We start from the raw sequence: 23,503 nt of genomic DNA, 5'->3' as shown, positions 1-23,503 counted from the left end.
TTGAATGAATGAATGAGGGAGGGAGTGAATGGGTGCGCGACTCTCTAGAGTTCCATGGAAGAGAGCCCAAGTGTGGTATTTTTAAGTAAGATAGTTCCCAAGATTATTTTTATTGACTTTAAAGGATGTATGTCATTGTGGTGCTTTGTGTAACATAATTCCTTTAAATACAAGTGCATGTGATCTGTAATATTAATTTAGAAGACTTAAAGAAGCAAATAATGTGTTCAAAGAAAAACAAGGCATTTAAGGATGATTCAAGAAGTTATTTCCCCCCTCCCTTTGTGTTCCTCACTGTCCTTTTAGGATTTTAGAATTAAGAAACTGGGCATTGATAGGAAGGAGGTATAATGTTTCAGATACCCATTGTCAAATTGTGTTCTACAGAGCTTAGAATTCACAGGGATCTTCTGGGGCTGAAGGGGGGCCTAAGCCAGAGAGAAGTGGCTACACCTTTCAGCATCCCCCTGCCCCCTGATTGGGTCACAGTTGGAGACACTCTGGGTTTGCTGTCAGACTGCTCTGCCCAGATTGATCAGAAATCCTACCCCTTTCCCAACAAGCTGAGTAGGTAAGTGCCCTTATATGTCTACCTCCGGTTCTTCAGTCTAAGAATGGAGATAGTCATGGTACCTATGAACTTGTTGACAAGATCTCTGAGACCCTCACACATTAAGAAAGCCTGGACTTTTTTTTTTTTTTTTTTTTTTAACAATTCCCTTTCTACAAAAATATGAATAATACCACAAATTTTGGTATACTTAAAATTTTTCTTCAACAAATTAATGGCTTTACCACCTGCATTATAATTATGCTATTTGCAAAGTTATTACAGGTTTTATTAAAAAAATATGATTTCATAGTGTCATGTAGGTAATGTGGTTAGGGATGGAGCAGGGGGTTTAAGGTGGCAGAATTGTGCTCTCTTTTTGGTCTTTGACTGTCCTGATAACTTTGTTCAAAGATTACATCAGAAATCCAAATTTGAGGTCACTGAGGATTATGAGGTCATAGTGGATACTGAGCCTAGTAATTAATTCTCCAGTCCTGACTATCTCACATGGGGTGAGAAAGGCTCTAAGTTTGCTCTCTCCTAGTAAGTTCAGTTCCCAGAGTGGAGGGGCCCCTCTTTCAGGACCCCAGAGCTGGGACAGTGCCCTGACTGACTGACCCCTTGTACTGTTAGGGAACGTGCCCTGCCCGGTTGTTACTTTCCCAAACAGGTGCTCTCCGTGAAGGAAACTTACAAGTAATGGTAACTTATGGCTATGGTCTTCTCTTCCACTCAGGCACTGGAGACAGGAAGGAACCATGGCTGAGAGCCATCACCAAATAATATCTAGAATGACATGGCATAGCTGGGAACTTGAAGCCATCAGCATACCCACCTCCTTCCCACCCTCCCCTGGGCCCCAGTGACCATGAGCAGAGAGGAAAGTGTACCCATTTTGTGTGACTGACCCTAGCTGTTTGAAAATGCCTTCTGTGTGTCTCTGAACTCAGCTTCTAAGGATACATAGCAGTCTTAGGGGCACAGACAGAAGATAATGGAACACAGAGAGAAGGGAGCATGCATTTATTTCTAAGTCATTTCTTTTTTTTTTTTAATTAATTTTTTATTTTTTATAAACATATATTTTTTTCCCCAGGGGTACAGGTCTGTGAATCACCAGGTTTACACACTTCACAGCACTCATCAAAGCACATACCCTCCCCAATGTCCATAATCCCACCCCCTTCTCTATTTCTAAGACATTTCTAAGGCCTGGGTTTATTTAGAACTTCTGTGATTTTCACCAATTCACTTGACCTCTGTGGCCCTCATTTTCTTGATCTGTAAAGTGAGCCTATACCATAGGAGAGGCTTAATTTTGTTTGTTTGTTTTGTTTAAAGCATCAGAGACTTTTCTACAATATCTGATAGTTAAAACAGAGATATGGAAAGTTGTTCCTGTTGAAGAAGGGTCTAGAGCCCTGTCCTCTTGTCCTCTCTCCCTCTAAAGTCTCTGATGTTGCTCTATAAAATTACCCCCCCCCCCCCAAAATCCAGTGGGCATAAAAAATATCTAAGGCATACCCGAGTATAACATTCTGGGACTCAGGGGCTCTGGTCAAGAAGGACACTGGGGTAGCCATTTATTCCCTCATACTTGGCCCTGTGACCATGGGGCTGGCCACGAGTCTCCTGAGTATGCTGGTCTATGTCTGTGTAAGCTCACGTGTCCTTGTTTCAGGATACAGGATGTGGCATGGCTGGGTGCTTCTTGCAAGAGCTTCTACATCCTGTGAACGTGGGGTCTCTACCTGCCAACTGCTGAGATGAGCCAGTAATCCTTTCAGAGAGCACAGGCTTTTATCAATGAGGAGGATTCAAGGCTTGGTTTTTTTTTTTTTTTTTTTCCTTTCCTCCAAATAACACTCCCACTGTTCAGGCTTAAATACCAAAACCTTATGGTTTGCAGAATCAGTGCCAAGAAGTCAATCATCAGTGAAACTGCAAAGATAATAGCTCCTATTGATCAAATCGGGAGAAGAATGGTTTGCCCTCCTGCAGAGGTCAGGGAAGATAAGGGCTGGAGTTTTATAAAATACGCTTGATTTGCCTAAATTGGGTAAAAATGCATAAAAGCACTTATGTTCTTAAGAGAACTGGTGACCAATTCGGGGAAAACCTCACAAAAATGAAAAGATTGGCTTAGATTAGTAGAGCATGAGAAATACAGAGTCTTTCCTAAAAGCATGGAGAATGTGTTATTTCAAACCTAGACAGTGACATAACCGCTGACTGGAGGATGTCTGCTTAGAGGGTGGCTATTATCTGCTTTACTAGACCAGGAGGAAGGCACAGAAGATCGTGGAGGTCCACTCTGGGCTGGACAGTGTACAGGTCCACTTTGGACCATAATCTAATGTAATCCTTACCACAATCCTGTGAGGTGGCTTTTATTGTCCCCATTTTATAGATGAGAAAATAGAGGCCAAAAGTTTTTAAGTAACTTGCTCATGATCATGAAATTAGTATTTTAATCTAGGTGTGTGCTTCCATTAAATAGTCTACTATCTCCTAATTGGCCCATATTAGTTTGTTCTTACCACAATAATTTTACACAAAGAGATGTTGCTAGCAGTTATTAAATGTACTTGGAAATATCTTATCCTTTTGCCATGATGAGGATATAGAAAAGAAGCTGAATCCATTAGTGGAAATCCTATGTGGACAAAGCTGGTGGTTGTGCCTCTCTAAAGCCGCTACTGACTGTGAACTCCATGGAGTGCAAGTTGAGAAGTACTGAATTTTTCTCACATAAAGGTCAGCCTTCCTTTTGGGGGAGGGGAAGCCTATTAACATCATTTTTTGTGAGGGGGTATTACTATTACTACACTTTGCACAGAAAATAATCGGCCTTTCTTTTAAAAAATGTGGCCTTGGAAGATAATATTTTTTAGGGAGGTTATTCATATTTTAAAATATTTTATCTGTTTTTATGATCATTTTATCTGAAAAGCTGAACATGTGGTTATCTAAAGGAATAAATCTTGAGACCGAGAACAAAATTCCTCAGAATCATCACAATCACTTAATAAGCTTGTGAATTGAAATTATCGTTGCCTTAGTCCAAGAGCAGAGTAGTCATTAGTGTCCAGAGACACATGGGGAACAATTTTGCCATTAGCAGTGCCAAGAATCTATTCATTTGTCATCGGTCCCAAATTATATTCAATCAGCAATTCAAACTCAGGTTAGAAAAACCAAGTGACATCGGGCTAACTTTCTATAAAATTAATACTGTAAAATGAAACCTGTATTTCTGGCAGTGTAACTGTGAGCAGCAGTAAGATGAAGCTATGAAAATGTTGAATATAAATACTGTCAAGGTCGATCTTAATCCCACCACTTCCCCACCTTTTGCTTCCTTGCCTGAAACGCTGCCTTGGCTGCCATGCTTCTATTCCCCAGCTCCCTGAAGTCTGGGTACTGGAGTGCTTGATGAGCTCTTTTATATGGTGAACCGCAGTCATCCATAATACAGCAAACAAGGGGCCATTATTCAAAGAGCCAAAGTGGGTGGCGGCAGGATTGGGGTGAGGGTAGAGCTGTGGTTGGGGTCATTCATGGAGGGCCCCCAAGTGTAGGCAGTTAGATCTTCCTCGTGGAATCACCTGCACGAATTATTCATTCGCAGGACAAATGGTTCATCACGGGCAGAAGCACTGTGGTTTTGGGTGAAGCATTTTTCCTATCTGGGATACTTTTTTCTTTTTTCTTTCATATTTTGGAATCTTATGTGCTTTCAGGTTCCTGCCATACTGCCCATCTGGCTTCAGGTCCCCTTAAAAGAAGCTCTGCTGTTTTTAACTCAGGACATAGGAAGGGACTGGGGCCGTTTGGGTTGGGGTTCTTCTACTTTCTTTCCCAGGTGCCACTTAGACAGGGAAAGAGGCAAACCCTAGGAGTTCTGCACAAACCAAACAACCCCTTTGTCTCTGTTGTGTGTGACAGGTTGATCAGAGACTCAGTAGACAAACTAAAAGTGGGCCTTTGCAAGGTCTCAGTGGGTAAACATCCTGTTCTTGGCAAAGTTCACTGACTATGGTGTGTGGCTTCTATGGCCAAGTGGCAGCCAAGCCCCATCAGTAAATAAGGAAATGGTAGAAAATGTGCTTATCTAGGTAAAAAGGTGAAGCCGAGAGAGAGGCAAGATGAAAAACAAATCAGGTTTCACAGAGTTGAGTACCAGGTAGCATGAGCTATGAGGAGGTGTGTGGGCAGTAACAGACCTGGATCTGAATCCCCGTTCTTCCACTCACTAAAAAGTTCACCTTGCATTTCAGAACCATTTTTAGTGGCTGCCTAGAGCACTCTGTCAAAAAGACCCTAAGGCAAGTCCCAGGTTTCATAGGCAAAAGGAGCCATACTTGATTAAGGAGGTCTGCACTCGAATGAAGGAAAGGGAATTGACAGCATGGGTGCCATCTCTCTCTCTCTCTCTCCTTCTTTTTAAAGAGATTTTATTTGTTTATTTTGAGAGAGAGAGAGTGCGCACAAGCTGGGTGAGGAGTAGAAGGAGAGGGAGAGGGATAACAGACTCCCCGCTGAGCGAGGAGCCCAACATGGGGCTGGATCCCAGGACCTGGAGATCATGACATGAACTAAAGTCAGACACAACTGACAGAGCTGTCCCGGTACCCCTGGGTGCCATGTATCCAATGTCACAGGCTCTGAGTTCTCTGAGATATTGCTCAGTACTATAGTTCTGTAATACTGTGTGTGTGTGTATGTGTGTGTGTGTGTGTGTAGCCTAAGAGAAGGTTAGTGAAACCTTATTAAAATGTGCTAGTAGGACAGTGTTGTCACTTAAAATTTCAAAAACAATAAAAATATAATTTGTATATTTCAGTCTATTACTAAAGAATTTTTATATCTCCATAGTATATTGTACCCTGTAGATTGTTGATCTTCATGTTTGCTTTAATTAATGGTGGTTTTGAAAATTGCCTTTTAAATTGAGTTGCCTTGGTTGACTCTCGTATTCAAATACTTAGGTTTCGTTTGTCTTTGACTATAAGCTTCCACATAGAGACAGATTTCTCTACTAATAAAAATCCCATTAATTCACAAATACAACAAATAAAATCAGCAATGTAGCTCTTATTTTCCATGGAAAGACTATTGAATAGTCTAGGAGTGGTCTTCTAACAAGAAAAAGAAAAGTTGATGTTTGACAATGTTCGGTCATTTCTGCAGGCTTGAATTTTTTTGTTCATGAAATATTTGTATTTTAATTTTCAAGTCCATGTTTCAAAGAAAACAGGCTTGCACGCTGGTCTACCGATTCTTCCCCTGGATAGCCTCCGTAAATCAGGAGCCTTCCCCGGGCATTCCTGCTTAATAAGCTCTGGGATTGCACTGGTCTCTCTCCCAGGGCAGGGCATTTGGAAGTCTCCCATAATGCTTCTAACAGCCCATAAGTTACTTATATATTTACACTCACCCTGTCTTTCTCCCCTCCCTTCTTTTTCTTTCCAGAAACAGAGTTGTCAGTCACTGCTGAGTTAGTGCCTACCTCATCGTGGAACATTTCAAGTGAACTCGACAAAGGTACACAATGGGGATGCATAGGATGGGGGGAGGAAAGGGGGGGAGGCGTGCAACTCCATTTTTAATCCTGGCGTGCAACTCCATTTTTAATCCTGGCGTGCAACTCCATTTTTAATCCTGGCATGGCCTTCTTTGAAATCAACTGCTTTTTAGATCCTTAGAAAGTGGCAGGGGCCAAAATAAATCCCTTACTTATTTTGTGATTATTTAACATTTAATTACTTGGAATTCTATTATTTCTGGGGAGGGGTTCCCCCCCCCCTTTCCTTTCCCTTCTTCCTCTAAAACGTTCCATATGGTAAAAACGCTTCAAGATGTGAAATAGGGTTGTTTCTGACCTTCCTGACACCGCATCTAGTGGATCTTATTTAGGGGATTTGATTCTGCCTGGGCCAGGATTGATCAGAGCTGTTTGCTGGGTGACCTTTTCCAGCGAGTATTTGATGTGCTTGCAGAGTTCAGGGCAGAGTGTTTGGAATGTTTGTAATTGCCTGTGCGTACAGATGGCGGCTTCCTGCGCGCACGTGGGGAACAGGTTCCTGCTGTGAAGTTGTTGTAGTATTAATTAAGCTCCGCCATACGCTAAGCACTGGCTCCTCCATAGAGATCCCGTGTCCTGGAATGGTACATCGAGACAGTCAAAGCCCCTGCAGGCTGGCTCATCCCACCCTCCCGGGCTTGTTTCTCTTTCCTCCCCTTTATGTCTCTTTATGCATCTCCAGCAACATTTCTATTTCTTTTTATTTACCCTGTGCTTTTCTTTCCCTAGATTTTGCCTAAGCTGTTCTTTCCAACTGAATCACCCCTTTTTTCTTTGCCACTAACCATTCTCTCCCTTCTGCATGCCACAAATTACTTACTCTTCAAGACCGAGAACAAATTCTCTATTAGCCACAGTCTTATCTAATCCCTCCGCAGGAAGTGACCTTTCCTTCTTTGCAACTTCCATAGCCCTTTCCTCTGCTTCTCTTCGCATTTTCTGTGTTACATCACTGTCTATCTCATTCTGAAGCTTGGAAGTTCCTTGTTAAGTAGGATTTCTGTTTTGTCCTTGGTCTTTGTCTTTGTCTCCATCACCAAGTCTAGGACAGACTCTTGTTCATAGGAAATCCTCCATCAGTATGTGTGGAATAATGAATCACAACGTATCTCAGAACATATACATGGATGGGCACATCTGTATCTATATGTGCAAATACATTCAGCAAACTTACTGAGCTTCTGCTTTAGTTCAGGTATGATTCTAGGTTCTGGGATTATAGTGACAAAAGCTCAAAAGTCACTGTGTCCGACGACTTCGATAATCAGCTCTCTTTGTCAGCCTGTGTGTTCCCTGGGAGTTGTATTTTCTCCTTGAAGTGAGAGCAGCTTATAAAACAGTAATAGGCAAGGTTATGTTGGTGGTTATACTTTGTTAGGCATTTTAGGGTGGTGGGATGATGTGAGATATCTTTTCACCTTAAATGAGAAGGCATTTAGAATAATTTTCTCTTGTCAGTTTTATTTTGGACGTTCTTTTTCTAATTTAGGATGAAAACAGAGGACTGTATGTTATCCTCTCCATGTCCAGCACCAGGCACCATGCCTAGGAGGCAGTGGATTTTCAACAAATACTTATTATTATTTTTTTTTAATGTGAAAGAAGACGTAAAGCCCGCTAAATGTCCACTCAGTGCCCATTCTGTGACAAGCACTTTGCTAGGTGCTTTCAAGAATGTGAACATAATTGGCAAGCTCCTTATGACACCAGCAGTAAAAATGATATCATTGTACACACATGTTTTGATCAGGTTCCGGTTATGGCTATAAAAGGACATCAGCTACATGCAGTCATGGGGCGAGGCTGCCAAGCTTTGAACTTCTACCAGACCAGCACGGTAATTAGCAGTGGGTGCCCTTCAAGAAAAAAGTAGTGTCGATAGCTATGAACCTACTTGCTAAAAAGCTGGCCTAAGACAGGCCCCCCGCTTTTTGTTTGTTCAATTTGGCCTTCCAGAGGGCATGGATGGCTTTCCAGAGATTCTTGGTGTTATATTTCTCTAGAAGAAAATTAGTATATGGCCTTTCATTCCCATTAGAATGAGAAAGAAAGCTGATTAATTCTTTTATTCATTGATCAGATCTTTTTTGCTTCCTACTCTGGTCTGGGCACCGTCTGAAAAATTAGTATTGAAAGATGAATGAGACAAAGGTCTCCGTCCTCCCTGAACACAGAGCCAGGTGGGAAAGACTGATATCTAAATGTTTAATCAAAGCCTTCTGGTCATTTTGATAGATTGGGCTGTCAAGGGACATTCCCCCCTAATTACACAGAGATGCTGTTGGAAGGATGCAATGAAAAAAATTCACTGACAGGCTGATACCCAAAAAGGAGAAATCTCCAGGTGCCAGAAGAGAAAGCTTCATGGTCGGTAGAGCAATGATCAGCAAGAAGGAATTAAATAAAAGGTTTTATAAAAATATGGGAAATGTGTATGGTTCTCTGGGGCTAGAGTTTCAATATCCCATGGAGATGACAACTGAGGCCATAAGAAACAAGTTCATTGCTTAGACTGTCAGTGAGGGATGACTGAACCGAGCAAGAAAGGCCAGTTCTACTGAGGGTGTGGTGTGGAAGTCTATGAACTACCCTGGGTTGTTGGGATCACCCAGGGGAAATACAGACCCCAACCTGTGTTACATGGGGCTTGGGGGTTGGAGTTCTCATGTCATACGCAAGCTACAAACTGAGAAGCGAATGTAAAAACTTGGTCTGGAATTGATTAAACTCTGAGACCCTGACTGGGGACAACCTAAAACCAGCTCACAAAATGTCTCGACATCCCAGTGCCTATGGCGCTCCCACCAAAAATGAAATTTTTAAAAAATCATAACCACTAAATAACAACAGCAGATTCCTACTGAGGTTAAGTGCACTTTTAAGAAGTATAGAACGTGCAAGAGAGGAATAAACGAAACCCAGCATTAGCAAGAGTTGGTAGACAAAACACAGAGGAGGAGCTCAGGCCTTTGAAACTAAAGACAATAGACCGATTTGAGAAAGAAAATATGTTTAAAATGTTTCATGGGAAGAATAAATAAATAAAATGTCTCATGGTGAAGAGGAAATGGAAACCTTAGGGCAAGTGATAAAAAAAGAAGATTTTAAAAGAACCAAGTAGAAATTCTAGAACTGAAAAATAGAGCTATTGAAATTAAAAGCTCATCAAACGGGTCAAACAGTAGATGCATTCAGCTGAAGACAGAAATGATGAAATGAAGGTAGGTTTGAGATAACATGGTGGTTAAGAGAATGAACTCTGGGGCCCTGGTGACTAAGTTTGAATCCTATATCTACTGCCTACGTTCTGTGTGACTTTAGGCAAGCCACTCAACCGATCTGTGCTTTGGTCCCCTCTCTTGTAAGATGAGATAACAAAAGTAATTACCTCATCTGGTTGTTGAGAAAATTGACCTGGCTCGCAAATCTGATAAACTAATTGGAGAATAAGAAGTAACAGCTGTTTTTGGTTAATATGATTATTACTTTGGGGTTTATTGTAAAAAAAAAAAAAAAAAAAAAAAAAAAAGTCATAGGTACTTTGGCAGGCATGTAGGGAAAGCATATTTTCGAGATTTTAGATCCTGTTCAATCAGCCCGTGTCCGCAGTTTTTCCATCCTGGCCTTCCACACCTGTGTGTTCACCCACACCAGCACCACACTCAACTTGATAAGCAAGGTTCTCCATGGTCTTACCCCCACACTGACTCCTCTCACCTCATCCCTTCCCCCATACTTTATACTCCTTATGTTTCAACAACCTGCCTCTAATTCCCTAAATGTATCGCTCTGTTTCTAGTCTCCATACTTTTGTTCACGTAGTTTCTTCTGACTGGATTGCCTTTAACCTCATTCTCCTCCTGGCTAATTCCTTCTTTACTTAAGACCACCTCAAGCATTCCCTCAGTGCTCCTAACGGGTACAGTGCTGAATACGACAGGCAGCGTTCCTGCTTTGCTGTACCTTGCATTCTGGAGAGAGACAATGAATGAGTCCTTTTATCAGTCCCATTGACCATGCCATTAACAGTGCCCCTAGACGCTTCATATGTGGGGTACACATCACCCCATGTCTATCCTGATTAGGATCCTTACCATGCTGTATTGAAATTATCTGTTTCGTGCCTGCCTGTTTGAAAGCCAGGGACTCTGTTGTCTATAAGCATGCTCTTATTGCCCAACAGTGTCTGGCATGTAATAGGAAACATGGCGCTACATTGTTTGGGTTCCTATGCTGGTTCTCAGCTGCTGCAAGTGAATACCTACTATGTGCGAGACACTGGCTAAGCACATTGCATGCATCATTTGTATTCATAGCACCTTGTATGGGAGAACAGACCGGCTACTGAGGCTCATCAGGCTTGAAGGAGTTGACGGAAGGGCACCAGTAGAGAGTGGCAGCGCCAGGATCACACCAAGGCCTCCAGGCCAAGTCTAGGGATCCACATCTAACATGGCAGCTGATTACATGTGTGTTCCTAGACCAGCCTCCTAGGAGCAACTTCGTTACAAGCAGGAGCAGTAGAATAAGCCCCGCCGTTGGTGTTCTGTGATGCCTTTCTCTTCACCCAGCTGCTCCGTTCCACCCATCAACCCCACCCTGGTTCCCCAGCCTCACTCGGGTCCTGCTTTTTCTGTTAAATGAGTCCAGTCAGTGGCATTAAACAGTTACCTGTTTATCCTTTCCAACAGGAAATGAAATTGAAAAGAGACAAGGCCACCCGGGAAGGGCCGGGAAGAGCCGTTGAAAGCTACTATTGATGGAGCATGGGGGTAATTTCTGAAACAAATGCTTCAGAACCAAGTACCTTCTAAAATAAATGGATCTACAGGGGCCCAACCTCAGCTTCCCCATTGGGGTTTGGGGATGGGGTGTGATGAGGGCCTCTTTCCCCTTCTTCCATTTTCAGTCACATGAGGTCTCAGAGGTTCTCTGTAGAAAGCCAAATGTTTCTTTTGGAGAAAGGACTGGAAATTGCACCCGTAGGTAGCAGAAAGGGAGGGAGCCTCCTACTTAAAAAAATACTGAGGCTTGCTTCCAACTTCAAATAATTCCCTGTGCTGACAGACTAGATTTGGGGGTATTTTTATCCTGCCTCGCTTTTTTAAATGGAGACCTGGTTTTCTCTACTTGCTTAGAGCTTTACACATAGTAGGGAAGTGTATGGTGTGGTTCTTATGAGCATGAACTCTGGAGTTACTATGACTCTGACCTTCCTTTTCTCACCTCTGGCATGGGAGCATTTGAATCTATCACCTAAGACTTTTCCTGGCCAAAAAACACATCTATGGGCCGCACTTGAGTGTTGTGGAAAGGGCATCTGATTGCATGGTCATAACAGACAGTTACATGCTGGCCTCAGTCCCTTAGCCCACCTTTTCCCTGAAAGCTTGACTGTTAAGAACTGTGACAGGGTCTCTGGTTCAGGAATGGTTGCTTCCTCTTGTCCCCTTTTCTCTGTCACTGGATTTGTCCTTGGCACTAAAGGCGTCTGTTTAAATGATACTGACTGGCCTGTAGCTTGGAGCTTAGTTTACACTTAGCCCACATGGGGTAGCTGGATCCTTTTCTTGTGCTCCTGGTTGTACAGATTTGGAGCAGTGGCAGTAGGGGAAGGAGCTACATAAGGAAGAGCTGAAGAGCAGTCTTCCTGGGACTGGGGTCATTGAGAGCTTATCCATTCAGTGTCCCATGTAGCTGGTTGGAGGAATCCCTGGTGGAATTCCTGGGGTAGCCCTGTGATGTTTAAGACCGCCTCAACTCAGTAGGTGTTGACCTTCCTCTGCCCTTTGAGGTCCTTCTAGCTGGACTTAGAATCAAATTTACACGAGACAGAATAACAGGAGAAAATCAAATTTCATAGGCATATTTATGGGGAATCCACACCGACATGAGATTCCAAAAACAATGAAGCATTATGAAGCTTATCTAAGGAGAGAGGTAGGGCCTGAGAATACAAAGGGGGAGGAAGGCTCTTGTGTAAGACCAAGAAAGGAGACAAGGTTGCCCTATTATGCAGATAAGCTTCTTAGGTAAACGGAGTTTCTGTTTGTAGCTCTCTTCCAGTTGCAGGCTCTCCTTTCCAATGTTGAGTTTAGGCAGTTGAGAAGCAGGGAAAGAGCTTTTCCTGTTTCTGCTGGGTTTTGATCACCTTTAACTCAAAATAACACTCATGCTAAAGTGACTCATCCTGGGGCAGCTTGCCCTTGTCCCCAACAGCCTCAAGCAACATCTTCCTCATACTGGTTGTAGCATTTTCTTCCAAGGACAGATGCCATCTTGCCACTGTCAACAATAGAAGCTCTTGGAGCCTCAGTAGCCTCATGGAAAATGGGAGAAGAGACATCAACTCCACAGGGTCTCTGTAAGAGTTAAATAAAGTATGAAGCCCCAGTGCAGTGTCCAGTACAGATGGGTACTTGTTTTTGGTAGTTCTTATGCTTCCCATTCTTCCTTCTTATTCTCAAGGGGAGGGAAGTATGATTTGAGAAAGAGCACTTGACAAGAAATGTAGAGTCTAGTCCTAACTCAACTCCACCACCAGGTCCATGATTTGTCACTTAGTTTCTGGGCCTCAGTGTTCTCATCTGTAAAGAGAGAGGTATCAGTCCTTGGTCTGGCTGCCTTCCTCATTATGAGACTCCAGTGTTGGATGGTCTAGTGCAGTAGCCATTAGCCTCCTGTGGCTAGGGAACACTTGCAACATGGCCAGTCCAAAATGAGATGTAGCGTAACTGTAAAACACTTCTGGATTTCAAAGGCCTGATATAATAAAAGAACTTAAAATAGCTCATTGATAATTTTCATATTGACTGCCTGTTGAAATGATCGTTTTCATGTTTTGAATTAAGTGAAATATATCATAAAATTGATTTTACCTAATCTTTTTTAATATCACTACTAGCCAACTTAAAATTACACATGATGCTTGTGTGTGTCGTTTCTGTTATATTTCTTTTCAAAGGTGCTGCTCTAATGGAATAACAGCTAGAATCTGAGGGAAATCTCCTAACCAATGTTTCCTCCTCAGACCATGAGGCGATGTTCTCATGCCCATTCTGGCTTTAAAATTCCAAGACCTACTCTGTATGAAAAGAAATTTTTCTAAAACTAATTCCATATCTGTATATAATGCTTTAAAGTATCTAAGTGTAAGGGATTATCATTACCGATTATAATCTGATCATTAGCTCTCACAAAAGGCGATATTTTGACTAATAAGGTTTTTGTAGAGCAAAACTTCACAGGTTAGAAATCTGAAGCACAGTGAACGCCTGGGTGCCTCAGTTGGTTAAAAATCTGCCTCTTGGCTCAGGTCATGATCTCAGGGTCCTGGAACTGAGTCCCGCATCAGGCTCAGCGGTGGGGGGCGGGGGGTCTGCTTCTCCCACTCTCTCTGCTCCTTCCTCCTGCTTATTCTTTCTCTCCTGCTCTCCCTGTCTCAAATAGATAGATAAAATCTTTAAAAAAAGATAAAAAGAGATCTGAGGCACAAGGGGTTATAATTTAATAACAGTGACATAAAGGACAGCGGCAGAATCACAGAGCCATGCAGGAATCACAGCTTTGGGGCTATAGTTGCGCACATTCAAACAGGGTCCTGTGATCCAACATTGCCCCTCTCTCTCAAAGCCTGCCTTGCACTGGGCTCCTGGGCTGGCCCTGCACCACATACACTCACTTCCTTGAGGTTCCTCCAGCAATCCAAGCTCTTTTCTTGTCCAGGGGCATTTGATTGGCCATTCTTTCTACCCCGAATCCTCTTTCCCTCTTCAGATATTGGCGCAGTTGTCAACCATGCAAATTAAGTTTTTCCTGACCATCCAAAGTTAGTCTCCACTGTTAGCTTCCTTTTCCTTTACAACAATTAAAAAAAAAAAATCTAGTCTCAGGGCACCTGGGTGGCTCAGTTGGTTGAGCATCTGCCCTTGGCTCAGGTTAAGACCTCGGAGTCCTGGGATGGAGCCCCCAACTAGCTCCTTGCTCAGTGGGGAGCCTACTTCTTTTTCTCCCTCTGCTGCTCCTCCTGCTTGTGCTTTTCTCTCTTGTCGAATAAATATTTAAAAAATCTTAACCCACTAGCCACCCAGGCACCTCTAAAAAATCTTAAACAAAACAAACAAACAAAAAAAACTACCCTCATCCTGGAAGCAGTGAGAGTACTTTCTTGATAGGAAAGCAGGGGAGTTCTGCCAGCCCAACTGTGTCTCCTTTAGCCTTTGCTAATTGACAAGTACCCGGTTCGTTGGCCTAGAACCCAGCCTGGAAGCATGTGACATGGACATCAGTTCCCCTTCAACCAAGCTGTGCCCTCTAGAACTCTTGTTAGTTCTCTTTACTCGGTAAGTCAAGGCAGTTTAGGGAAGGAAACTCCAAGAGGAGTCCTATGGAATTTTGTCATAAAGTATAGGAAGATGCCCCTGGATGGTTCAATCTTGCCTCTTCAAAACCCGCTCAAAAGAGAGGGGCTTGCCAGTGGGCCCCCCCATAGGAACAGAGGGCCAACCTCACCACTCAGTGGTCTTCCCAGCTCCAGCTTCTGACACCAGTCCCTCTCATCAGCCCTCCTATCTCCTCCTCCATGTGCTGTTGTCAGTAGGGCATCCAGCTTAAAGGGATGAGGCCCTAGGGTGTTCCACAAAAGGCCAGCTTGGCTGTGTGAGGAGCACAGGGCTCCCCGCTCCCAGCAACCACCGCCCAGGCGAGACTGAGGAGCAATCAGACAAGCTTGGAAATGTTTATGCTCCTGTTTTTACCATTTAGAATCAGGATATTTATTTACCTCCTCTCTTGGGTCTCAGATTCCTTACTCCCTTGGAATCATTTTCAGTAGTTGCTGGCTAAGACCAGGCACCATCTTGGAGGCATAAATAATCAGGAGGCAGCAGAGAGTTTCTCGATTTGCTCAGGCCATCCTTTTCCATTCCTGCATGTCTTTTAGTTTGGATTTAAACCTCCCTTCTGAGGGAGACTTCTGTTCACCCACTTTGGAAATGGCTTTAGAGTTTGACTTCAAGGTGCTTCTAAAACTTTGTGGTCTGAGGTCCTGTTCCTAGAGATCATAGAAGGTCTTTCTGGTCCTGGGCCTGGGGCTTTGGTCAAGCTTTGTCAAGCTTTGCTCAAAGACTCACAGGGACTTTTGGACTTAGAGGTCCTTTGGCTAAGGACAGGAGAAGAGAGATCCTACAAAGTGCTTTGCCATCCGTCTCCTGCCTCAGCTCCCACTGATCCGGCCCCTCTTTTCCTGCTTGCTGTGCTCCAGAACCAAACTGCTCATTGCCTCCCACCTTATTCCAGGCCTCTGTGTAAACTTGGGTGTTTGCTATGATGTGAGGACCCTTCTCAACCTTTTGTTATCCTTACAGACCCAGTTCAGACCTCACCTCTTCCAAGAACACTTTCCTGACGTCATAGGTAACCATGCCTTACTCTATGGGGCAAGTGGGGAAGTGGATGAGCCTCCCCACATTCCTAGGGGATGCTTATTTTCATGTATGTATTTCCTCTCCTTCCACTACCTCTTCCCCATGCAAGACATATTCATGAAGCATCTTCTTCATGTTAAGCGAACCCCTCCTGGATCTTCCATTCTAGCAGGAAGGCCAAAGAGGAGGAGCATTGTGAAGAGTAAGAGCAGCAGAACAGCTTGCCAGGATCATGAATTATGTCTTATTTATGTATCTGGGTAGCTCCGACTCTAATATAGGCGTTTAAATACATTAAAAATATATAAATATATATATATAATATATATTAATATATATATTAAAAATATATACAAAGGGGCGCCTGGGTGGCTCAGTGGGTTAAAGCCTCTGCCTTCAGCTCAGGTCATGATCCTGGGGTCCTGGGATGGAGCCCCCCATCAGGCTCTCTGCTCAGCGGGGAGCCTGCTTCCTCCTCTCTCTCTGCCTGCCTCTCTGCCTACTTGTGATCTCTGTCTGTCAAATAAATAAATAAAATCTTTAAAAATATATATATATATATGCAAAAATTAAACAAGTGAACCCTGTGTTGGACTCCTCGCTGAGTGTGGAAACTGCTTAAGATTCTCTCTCCCTCTGCCTCACCCTTTGTAAGCACACATGCTCTCTCAAAAAAAATCAATCAATCAATCAATCAATTTTTTTTTTTTTAATAAAATGCCTTAGATTCATTCCTGAGTGCCCATAGTGGACAAAGCCTCTACTCGGGGCTGAATATGCAGTAATGAACAAGACAGAAACAGTCTACAGTTTAGTGGAAGAGAGAGACTTTCAACAATGAATCTCACATACACACATATACTAAAAATCATTTAATTTTAGCAGGGATGGGAGATTTAAAGGAGAGGTATGAATACATACCTGTATGAAGACAGCCTGTACCCTGCAACAAAGAATTCTCACATCCTTCCTGGCTAGGCCCTACTAATTGCCACCTGAGGTAGGGTCAGCCCTTCATTTTCTTGGCCGGTCTCCTGGGAACTTCCATGCCTGCAACTCTGTTTTTTAACCCTCCTGAGCTCATAAGAGAAGTTAGTCTCCAAACAGGGCAAGTCCCTTACTGGGATACGGACCCACAACAGGAGCAAGGCGGTGAGACCTCCCATGGGCAGTGAGCTCTGCAACCCATTACAGACATCATTATGAGGCAGTGGAGTGTGGGGAAACTGTTTTTAGACAAGGTTGGAAAATTTTGCATTCCTGTGCCAGGCAAGATTTCCTGTAGGGCCATGAGAAGCTCACTAATCATCTCTTTAGTTCCAAGCGATATTACTTCAGGGCAGTTCCTGTCAAGGCCCCATGCTTAAATATCTCTTTGCCTGGGTTTATTCCATCAAATGCTTCATTTGCTTTGAAAAAAAGCCCTGAGACTCAGCCGGCCCAGCAGCTTAGGAAGTTCAACTCACCACATGCCTCCGAGGGCTCCTAGCTCTGCCCCCGTTACTGCACTGAAGATGAACTTATTTTCTGACCTTCTTCTGCATATGATTCTGTTTTACGTGAGGCCTAAGTCGGACTTGACCAACATCAGCCACTGGAATATGCTTGTGCCGAATTCAAGATGCCTTGTAAAAATGTTCTGTTGGTCGTTACCTATCTCCTGAACTCAGAAAGCTGTGTTTTCCCAGGGCTCTTGCCCAGATCTCTCATTTCAGTTCTTTTCTCCGACATTTATGCTCACTTATTCACTCAACAAATATTTATTGAGTGCCATCTGTGTGCTGGGCACTGCACTAAAGATACGTGGCAAAAACACAGAATTCCTCTCTTACAAACTTCACGTTATAGTATAGTTAGCAAATCTCTGTGTGGAAAGTACTATTACAACTATTAACAGCCTGAATGCCTGTTTTATCCCAGGGGCTGTACTAGACACTTTAATCACAACATCATCCCATTTAATGTGCTATAAAAATCCTGTGAAATAGGTCCTATCGTGTCTACTTTATAGCTGGGAGAACAAGCTTATAGAGGCGAAGTGACTCAGCTAGTAAATGGCAGAGCCAGGATTCAAATCCAGGTTTTTATGACTACAAAGTCCATACTTTCAGTGATTACCTAGTTCTAAAATAATAATCTATGTGTATAGGGAGGAAAGGAAGAACAGGGTTGTAAGCTTTTTAGCGTATCTTTTTTTGACTGTTTTTTCTGGAAGAGGATATTCTTAATCACCCTTAAGTGATTTTTTAAAATTTGCATTATCCCGCCAATCTCTCCATTTTCTTCAATAAATATCCTATATTCTTACAGTCAGGTAAAATAAAAATACATTAAGGAAATAAGAAAACTCATGTATACCCGCAAAGGATTGAAAACAGTTACTCAAACAATTTCATGGACACACATGTTCCTAGAAGCACGTTGTATGATAGCCAGGAGGCAGTAACAGCCCAAATGTCCTTTAAAATTGGTAGACACATTGTGATATGTGATATGTACATACAATGGAATGTTATTCAGCCATAAAAAAGAACATGCTGCAATGTGGATAAACTTCAAAAATGTGCTACTGAGTGAAGGAAGCCAGATACAAAAAGTCCCATCTAAAAGATATTCATAATAGTTAAATGTACAGAGAGACAGAGAGTAGAGTTTGTCAGGGACTGGCATGAAGGGGAATAGGCAGCAACTGCTTAATGGTAATGGGGTTTCCTTTTAGGATGACAGACTTGTTTTGGGGCTGGATAGAAGTGGTGTTTATATAATATTGTGAATGTCCTCAAAGCCACTGAATTATTTCTTCACTTGAAAGTAGCTCATTTCATGTTATATGAATTTTGCCTAAATGAAACAAAAATAAGAAAACCCCAAATCCATAAAACAGACACGCCAAGAAGCTTCTCTGATGCTCTTCTTGGTACCACTAGCCCTCAGAGGACTACACAGGTGGGTATGACCAGTTCTGTGCTGAAACTGTTTATTTAGTGCCACTGCCCCTAACCCACAAGGTCACTAACTGGTAAGGGGACCTTGGCTGGTCACTAGACCCCTCTGAACTTGTCATGCAGGAGTAGTGGTGTCTGCAGAGAGCAGTGCCACCTCCTAATCTCATAAGGGGATGCCCTCTGAGCTGTAGACTCCATCTGCATATGCTTTTCTAGTCTTTGTCTTTACATCAACAACTGCTAGGTGATCAGAAATCCTCTCCAACTCCTGACCAGGCATGTGCATCCCAAGAACTAGGAAAACAGGTGGTGGAATCTTAGTGGTGTGTGTTTTTAGAGACCTTGACTTTTTGTTGCAGTTGATATTGTTGTTTTTTATTTCTGGATGCTTCGGTCTTGTTTCTTTACTTTAAAATCAAGTTTGTTCGGGTAGATGGGAATGTTTGGGCCGGGGAGCTGGGAGGAGGAAGACAGGAGTTCCGAGGAAGCCTTCCTGCTGGCGACGGGCATCTCTGTGCTAAAGATTCCCAGCGGCAACCAGCCGATCACGACAATCCCATCAAACTTTGGGCCGGGATCCCAGGTAAATCCTGGGCAGACCTTGAGGTGCTGGCTTTGAAGTGAGTGCCATTTAGTGCTGATGACACAGGGGTCCTGTATGGAGTCAGGGTCACCTGCTGTCGCCCATCCCTCCCGTGCTGCACAAACCTGCTACTTTCTGTCTTTTCTTTTTTTTTTTTTTTTTCTTAATTTCTTTTCCCCGTAACAGTATTCATTGTTTTTGCACCACACCCAGTGCTCCATGCAATACTTCCCCTCCTTAATACCTACCACCTGGTTCCCTCAACCTCCCACCCCCTCCCCCTTCAAAACCCTCAGGTCTATCTTTTCTTATGCACAGGTGTTTATATTTATATTTACCAAAATGGAGCCATATCGGGGCAATCCCTGTTGTTCAGTGGCATTTGTCTTTTTGCAACATCACCAGCCTCTTTGTCACCAGCCCTGTGTCATTAAATATTTTTAATGACATCATTTTTATTGGCCTTATTAAATATGTTCCATTATAGGGGAATTTCTTAATTTATTTAACCTATCCCCTGTAGTTGAAAAAGTTAGAATTATTCCAGGTTTTGTTGTTATAAATAATACTGTGATGAAAATTGCTTTAAAGGGCCCAGGACAGGCAGTACCTGGCTTCCTGGTGTTATCATAAACCTGTCTGCATATTTACAGTCCCTAGCAATAGGGCAGGAGAGTGCAACAACAGATATTGTCATTTTCTTAGGCATTTTCTGTTTTATTTGTTTATTAAAGATTTTATTTATTTATTTGAGAGAGAGAGAACACAAATATGGGCAGAGGGAGGCAGACCCTGGGATCATGATCTGGACCGAAGTCAGACGTTTAATCAACTGAGCCGTCCAGGTGCTTCAGTCATTGTCTGTTTTAAAAGCAACAATAAGGCAGAGGATTATGGGGGAAGAAAGAAAAAAATGAAACAGAATGAAACCAGAGAGGGAGACAAACCATAAGAGACTCTTAACCTCAGGACTAACACACTGAGGGTTGCTGGAGTGAAGAGGGGGTAGGAAGGATGGGGGTGGCTGGGTGATGGACATTGGGGAGGGTATGTGCTATGGTGAGTGCTGTGAATTGTGTAAGATTGATGATTCACAGACCCGTACCCCTGAAGCAAATAGCACATTATATGTTAATAAAAAATTAAAAAATAAAAACAACAATGGCATGCTGTTGTTGTTTTAGCTTTCATGTCTTTGATAACTAAGACTGAATTTTATTGCCCTTAACAACCATTACTTTTTCTCTGATGAGTATTTCTTCTTTTCTTCCTCTATTCTACTACAACTTATATTTATATTTTCTTACTGATTTGAAATCCGCATTTTAAAAAGTCAGTTTAACATCCAACTTTGCTTATGACGTGTGTTTTTATAACATAGCAAACTTTTATTTTTATGAAATCAAATAAGTCAGTCTTTTTCTTAAGATTTTTTACCCTGGTCTCATGCTTAGAAAAGGATTCCCTTCACCAAGATGATGGAATCCCTTTTAGTTCCTTGAAGATATTATAAGTAAACACTTCCTTTCCAAAGTCTGGGTCAAGTTGAGCAATATTTCTAGCCCTAGAGAAGGCAGGAAATTAATCTATTGCCAGAGTCAACTGTTCTTCCACAACCTAGACTCCAGAGATACCTCCAAGCTGAATGACCCCTAGAGATTATATAATCCAGCCTTCCAGCTGATAGGTGACTCTCTTCTTCCAAAAGTCTCGTAAGTCCTCTGTATTAACCTTCTACATTAATGCTTTCTTTAGCAACATCACACAAGGCTAACCTGTTCTTCTCTTTGAGAAGTCTTAATGTTTGGATGGTCTTTCTCATGCTAAGCCAACTTGTCTTCATTCTCCCTCTCTCTGCCATGTCTACGACTCCTTCTTGGAAAGTCTCTTCTTTGGACTTTGCAGTCATATTGGCCTGGGTTTCTCTTCCAGCACTTAGGAACTATTATACTGTTGAGTAAATTACTTAACCTACTTGGGCCCTGGTTTTATCATGTATAAGATGGGGATTCAGAAATTCCTATTATTATACATGCTAACTCTGAGACAGACAGAGATAAATGAGAGATTAAAAGAATGTGTGCTCTGCCTTGCTTAGCAACTGTGTGTGGTCATTTCAAACTTGATTATGACTTAAGGTTTTTTGGTTTTGGTCTGTTAGTTCAAAACTTCAAAGGTGTGTATGCAGTATTTGAAGCAGTGACTTATAGCCTCATTTGTGATTAGCAAAGAAAGCCAAACTACAGCTAGATAAATTTGTAAATACATTGAAAGGAAGCAAGAATCAAAATCAATGTTATAATATAATATCCCCAATAATCTGTTATGAAACTTGTTATACAGATGTATTCTCATTTGTTCCAGTGTTGCTTTGAACTTTAGAACAAAATGACAAATGACCCTGTGGGGTCTTTTCTGTTCTTAGGTGGAGGGCCTGGTGTGTGGACACCTAGACCTCAGGAGTTTACTCTGAGGGTTGGGGGAGTTCATGTATGACTGTGGTAGTGTGTTAGCATTACGATATTATTGCCCATGTAATCCTTTGCTTTGAGCAGTTGCCATTCATTATTTCTCCTCCTAATTTGTTTTCCATGTTCCTGCCCCATAAATGGTGGCCTCCTGGAGTGAGCACACTGCACGCTGGGAGGACCTGGACCATATAGGATGCAGCAGGACCATCTCTGCCTTTGTTTTGCACTTTTTTCGCCCACAACCAAAATTCTCAGCTTCTGGGTAGCATCATCTTATTGTTGACTTACGATGAACTTCTAGGTAACTGAACTTCCTGCGAGTTTCTCACAATTTAAGCCATATACCTATATCTCTCTTTTCTCATATTTTTGTAATTAATATCTTATGTCCCACTATTCACTATACATTATTCCTATTATATTTCAACATGTTTGGTTTATCATGAAAATAATATGCTGTCATTTAACGTACTCATGATCTCCTGACATTGTGTCCACATTAATTTGGTCCTCATCTAAGACATTGATGTGACTCTTGGCTGGAAAGCATGTAGATACAACTCCTGTCCTGTTGATACCTTGTCTTGTTGCCAGTGTGGAGAACTGCCTTTCATTTGCATGTATATAGTTCAAGAAATGTTTTTGAGAGTCCACAGGCCTTTGTTAGCATCTTTCTGTTTCTGTGAACTTTTTCAATTTAGTATTTGTATTTTGTCCCTATTTTGTCATTTGACAAGCATTTGTTGAGATCTGTATTAGGCACTGTCATAGGTGCTGGGGACAGAAACAAATAATCTGGGTCTGTCTTCGAGCTGTTCGCAGCCCAATGGGAAAACAGACTAAGAGAAGTAGGTGAACAAATAGAAGGAGTGGGGGAGTTGTGGATAAGGCTTTATGGAGGTGGTGACATTAGAGCTGGGTATTATAGATACACAGGAATTTGCAAAGCAGGAAGCAGATCAAGGACCCATCTGGCCATGCTTCAAATTCCATCTCTTAGACCACAAGAATGCCAAAATTGCATGCTCACTTTCTCTCATAGTTCCTGCTGTTGTTCTGCAAACAATATTTCTTTGTTGAGAATTAGATTTCTATTATTGGCATCCTAAGAGAGGTAGTTGCCATCCAGGAATGTTAAGAATAGAGAATATGCTACCATCTTTCAGCTTGTGGACATTTCTAAAAAATAAATTGATCGTTGAATATCCTGTATCACTCTTATGGCTTACCTTAGTACCAGTTCTGTGATCAGCAATAATTACAATAATATAATAATAATTCTGAACATTTATAGAGTACCTTCCATATGCCAGACACCACGAATGGTGCCTTATGTAGATTATCTCTTTCTATCATTAGCAAAGAAGAGGTTTGAGCTCAGAGAGTTTGACATCACACAACAAATAAAGCAGCAAAACTGATTTTGAACATTGGTCTCTCTGTCTCCCAACACCTGGCCATTTATTTTCCTCATTCTGGCCAGTTGATCAATATACCCACTCATTCCCCTCTCCAGTCTTTACCCATTGATATTCCTCAGTAGTTGCCCTTTGTATTAGTCTGCTAAGATTGCTGTCACAAATACCACAGACGCATGGCTAAAACAGCAAATTTGCTTCCTCACAGTTCTGGAGACTGGAAAGTTCAAGATCAAGGCCTATGGGGAACTGTTGTTGGTGAAGATTCTCTTTCTGGCTTGCAGGTGGCTGCCTTCTCATTGTGTCATCACATGGTGAGGGGGATTGGGGGAAAAGGAGAGAGAGATCTTCCTCTTCTTATAAGGCCACCAATCCTATCAGATGAAGGCCTCACCCTTATGATCCCTTTAACTTTAATTATGTTCTGAAAATTCTGTCTCCAAATACAGCCACATTGGGAGTTTGGGCTTCACCACTAAATTTTGGGAAGACATATTTCAGTCTATAACACCCTTCTTAAA

At 42.3% G+C, this 23,503-nt stretch overlaps 1 protein-coding gene across 4 annotated transcripts in view; it reads left to right on the top strand.

Annotated features, from left to right (window-relative positions):
* Positions 1–23,503, top strand: part of ROR1 (receptor tyrosine kinase like orphan receptor 1) — a 409,050-nt gene that overhangs the window by 228,519 nt on the left and 157,028 nt on the right. For 3 of the 4 annotated variants that reach the window (XM_032303565.1, XM_032303568.1, XM_032303569.1), the window contains exon 2: positions 6,029–6,100. In XM_032303565.1, coding sequence (XP_032159456.1) covers positions 6,029–6,100 — 72 coding nt within the window. Of the gene's footprint in view, positions 1–3,173; positions 3,311–6,028; positions 6,101–23,503 lie in introns of those variants that run through there. The other variant, XM_032303567.1, reaches the window with a different exon arrangement.

This window comes from Mustela erminea, chromosome 10, assembly GCF_009829155.1.
Source record: "Mustela erminea isolate mMusErm1 chromosome 10, mMusErm1.Pri, whole genome shotgun sequence".
Taxonomy (NCBI): domain Eukaryota; kingdom Metazoa; phylum Chordata; class Mammalia; order Carnivora; family Mustelidae; genus Mustela; species Mustela erminea.
This window is presented reverse-complemented; position numbering and strand designations above follow the sequence as displayed.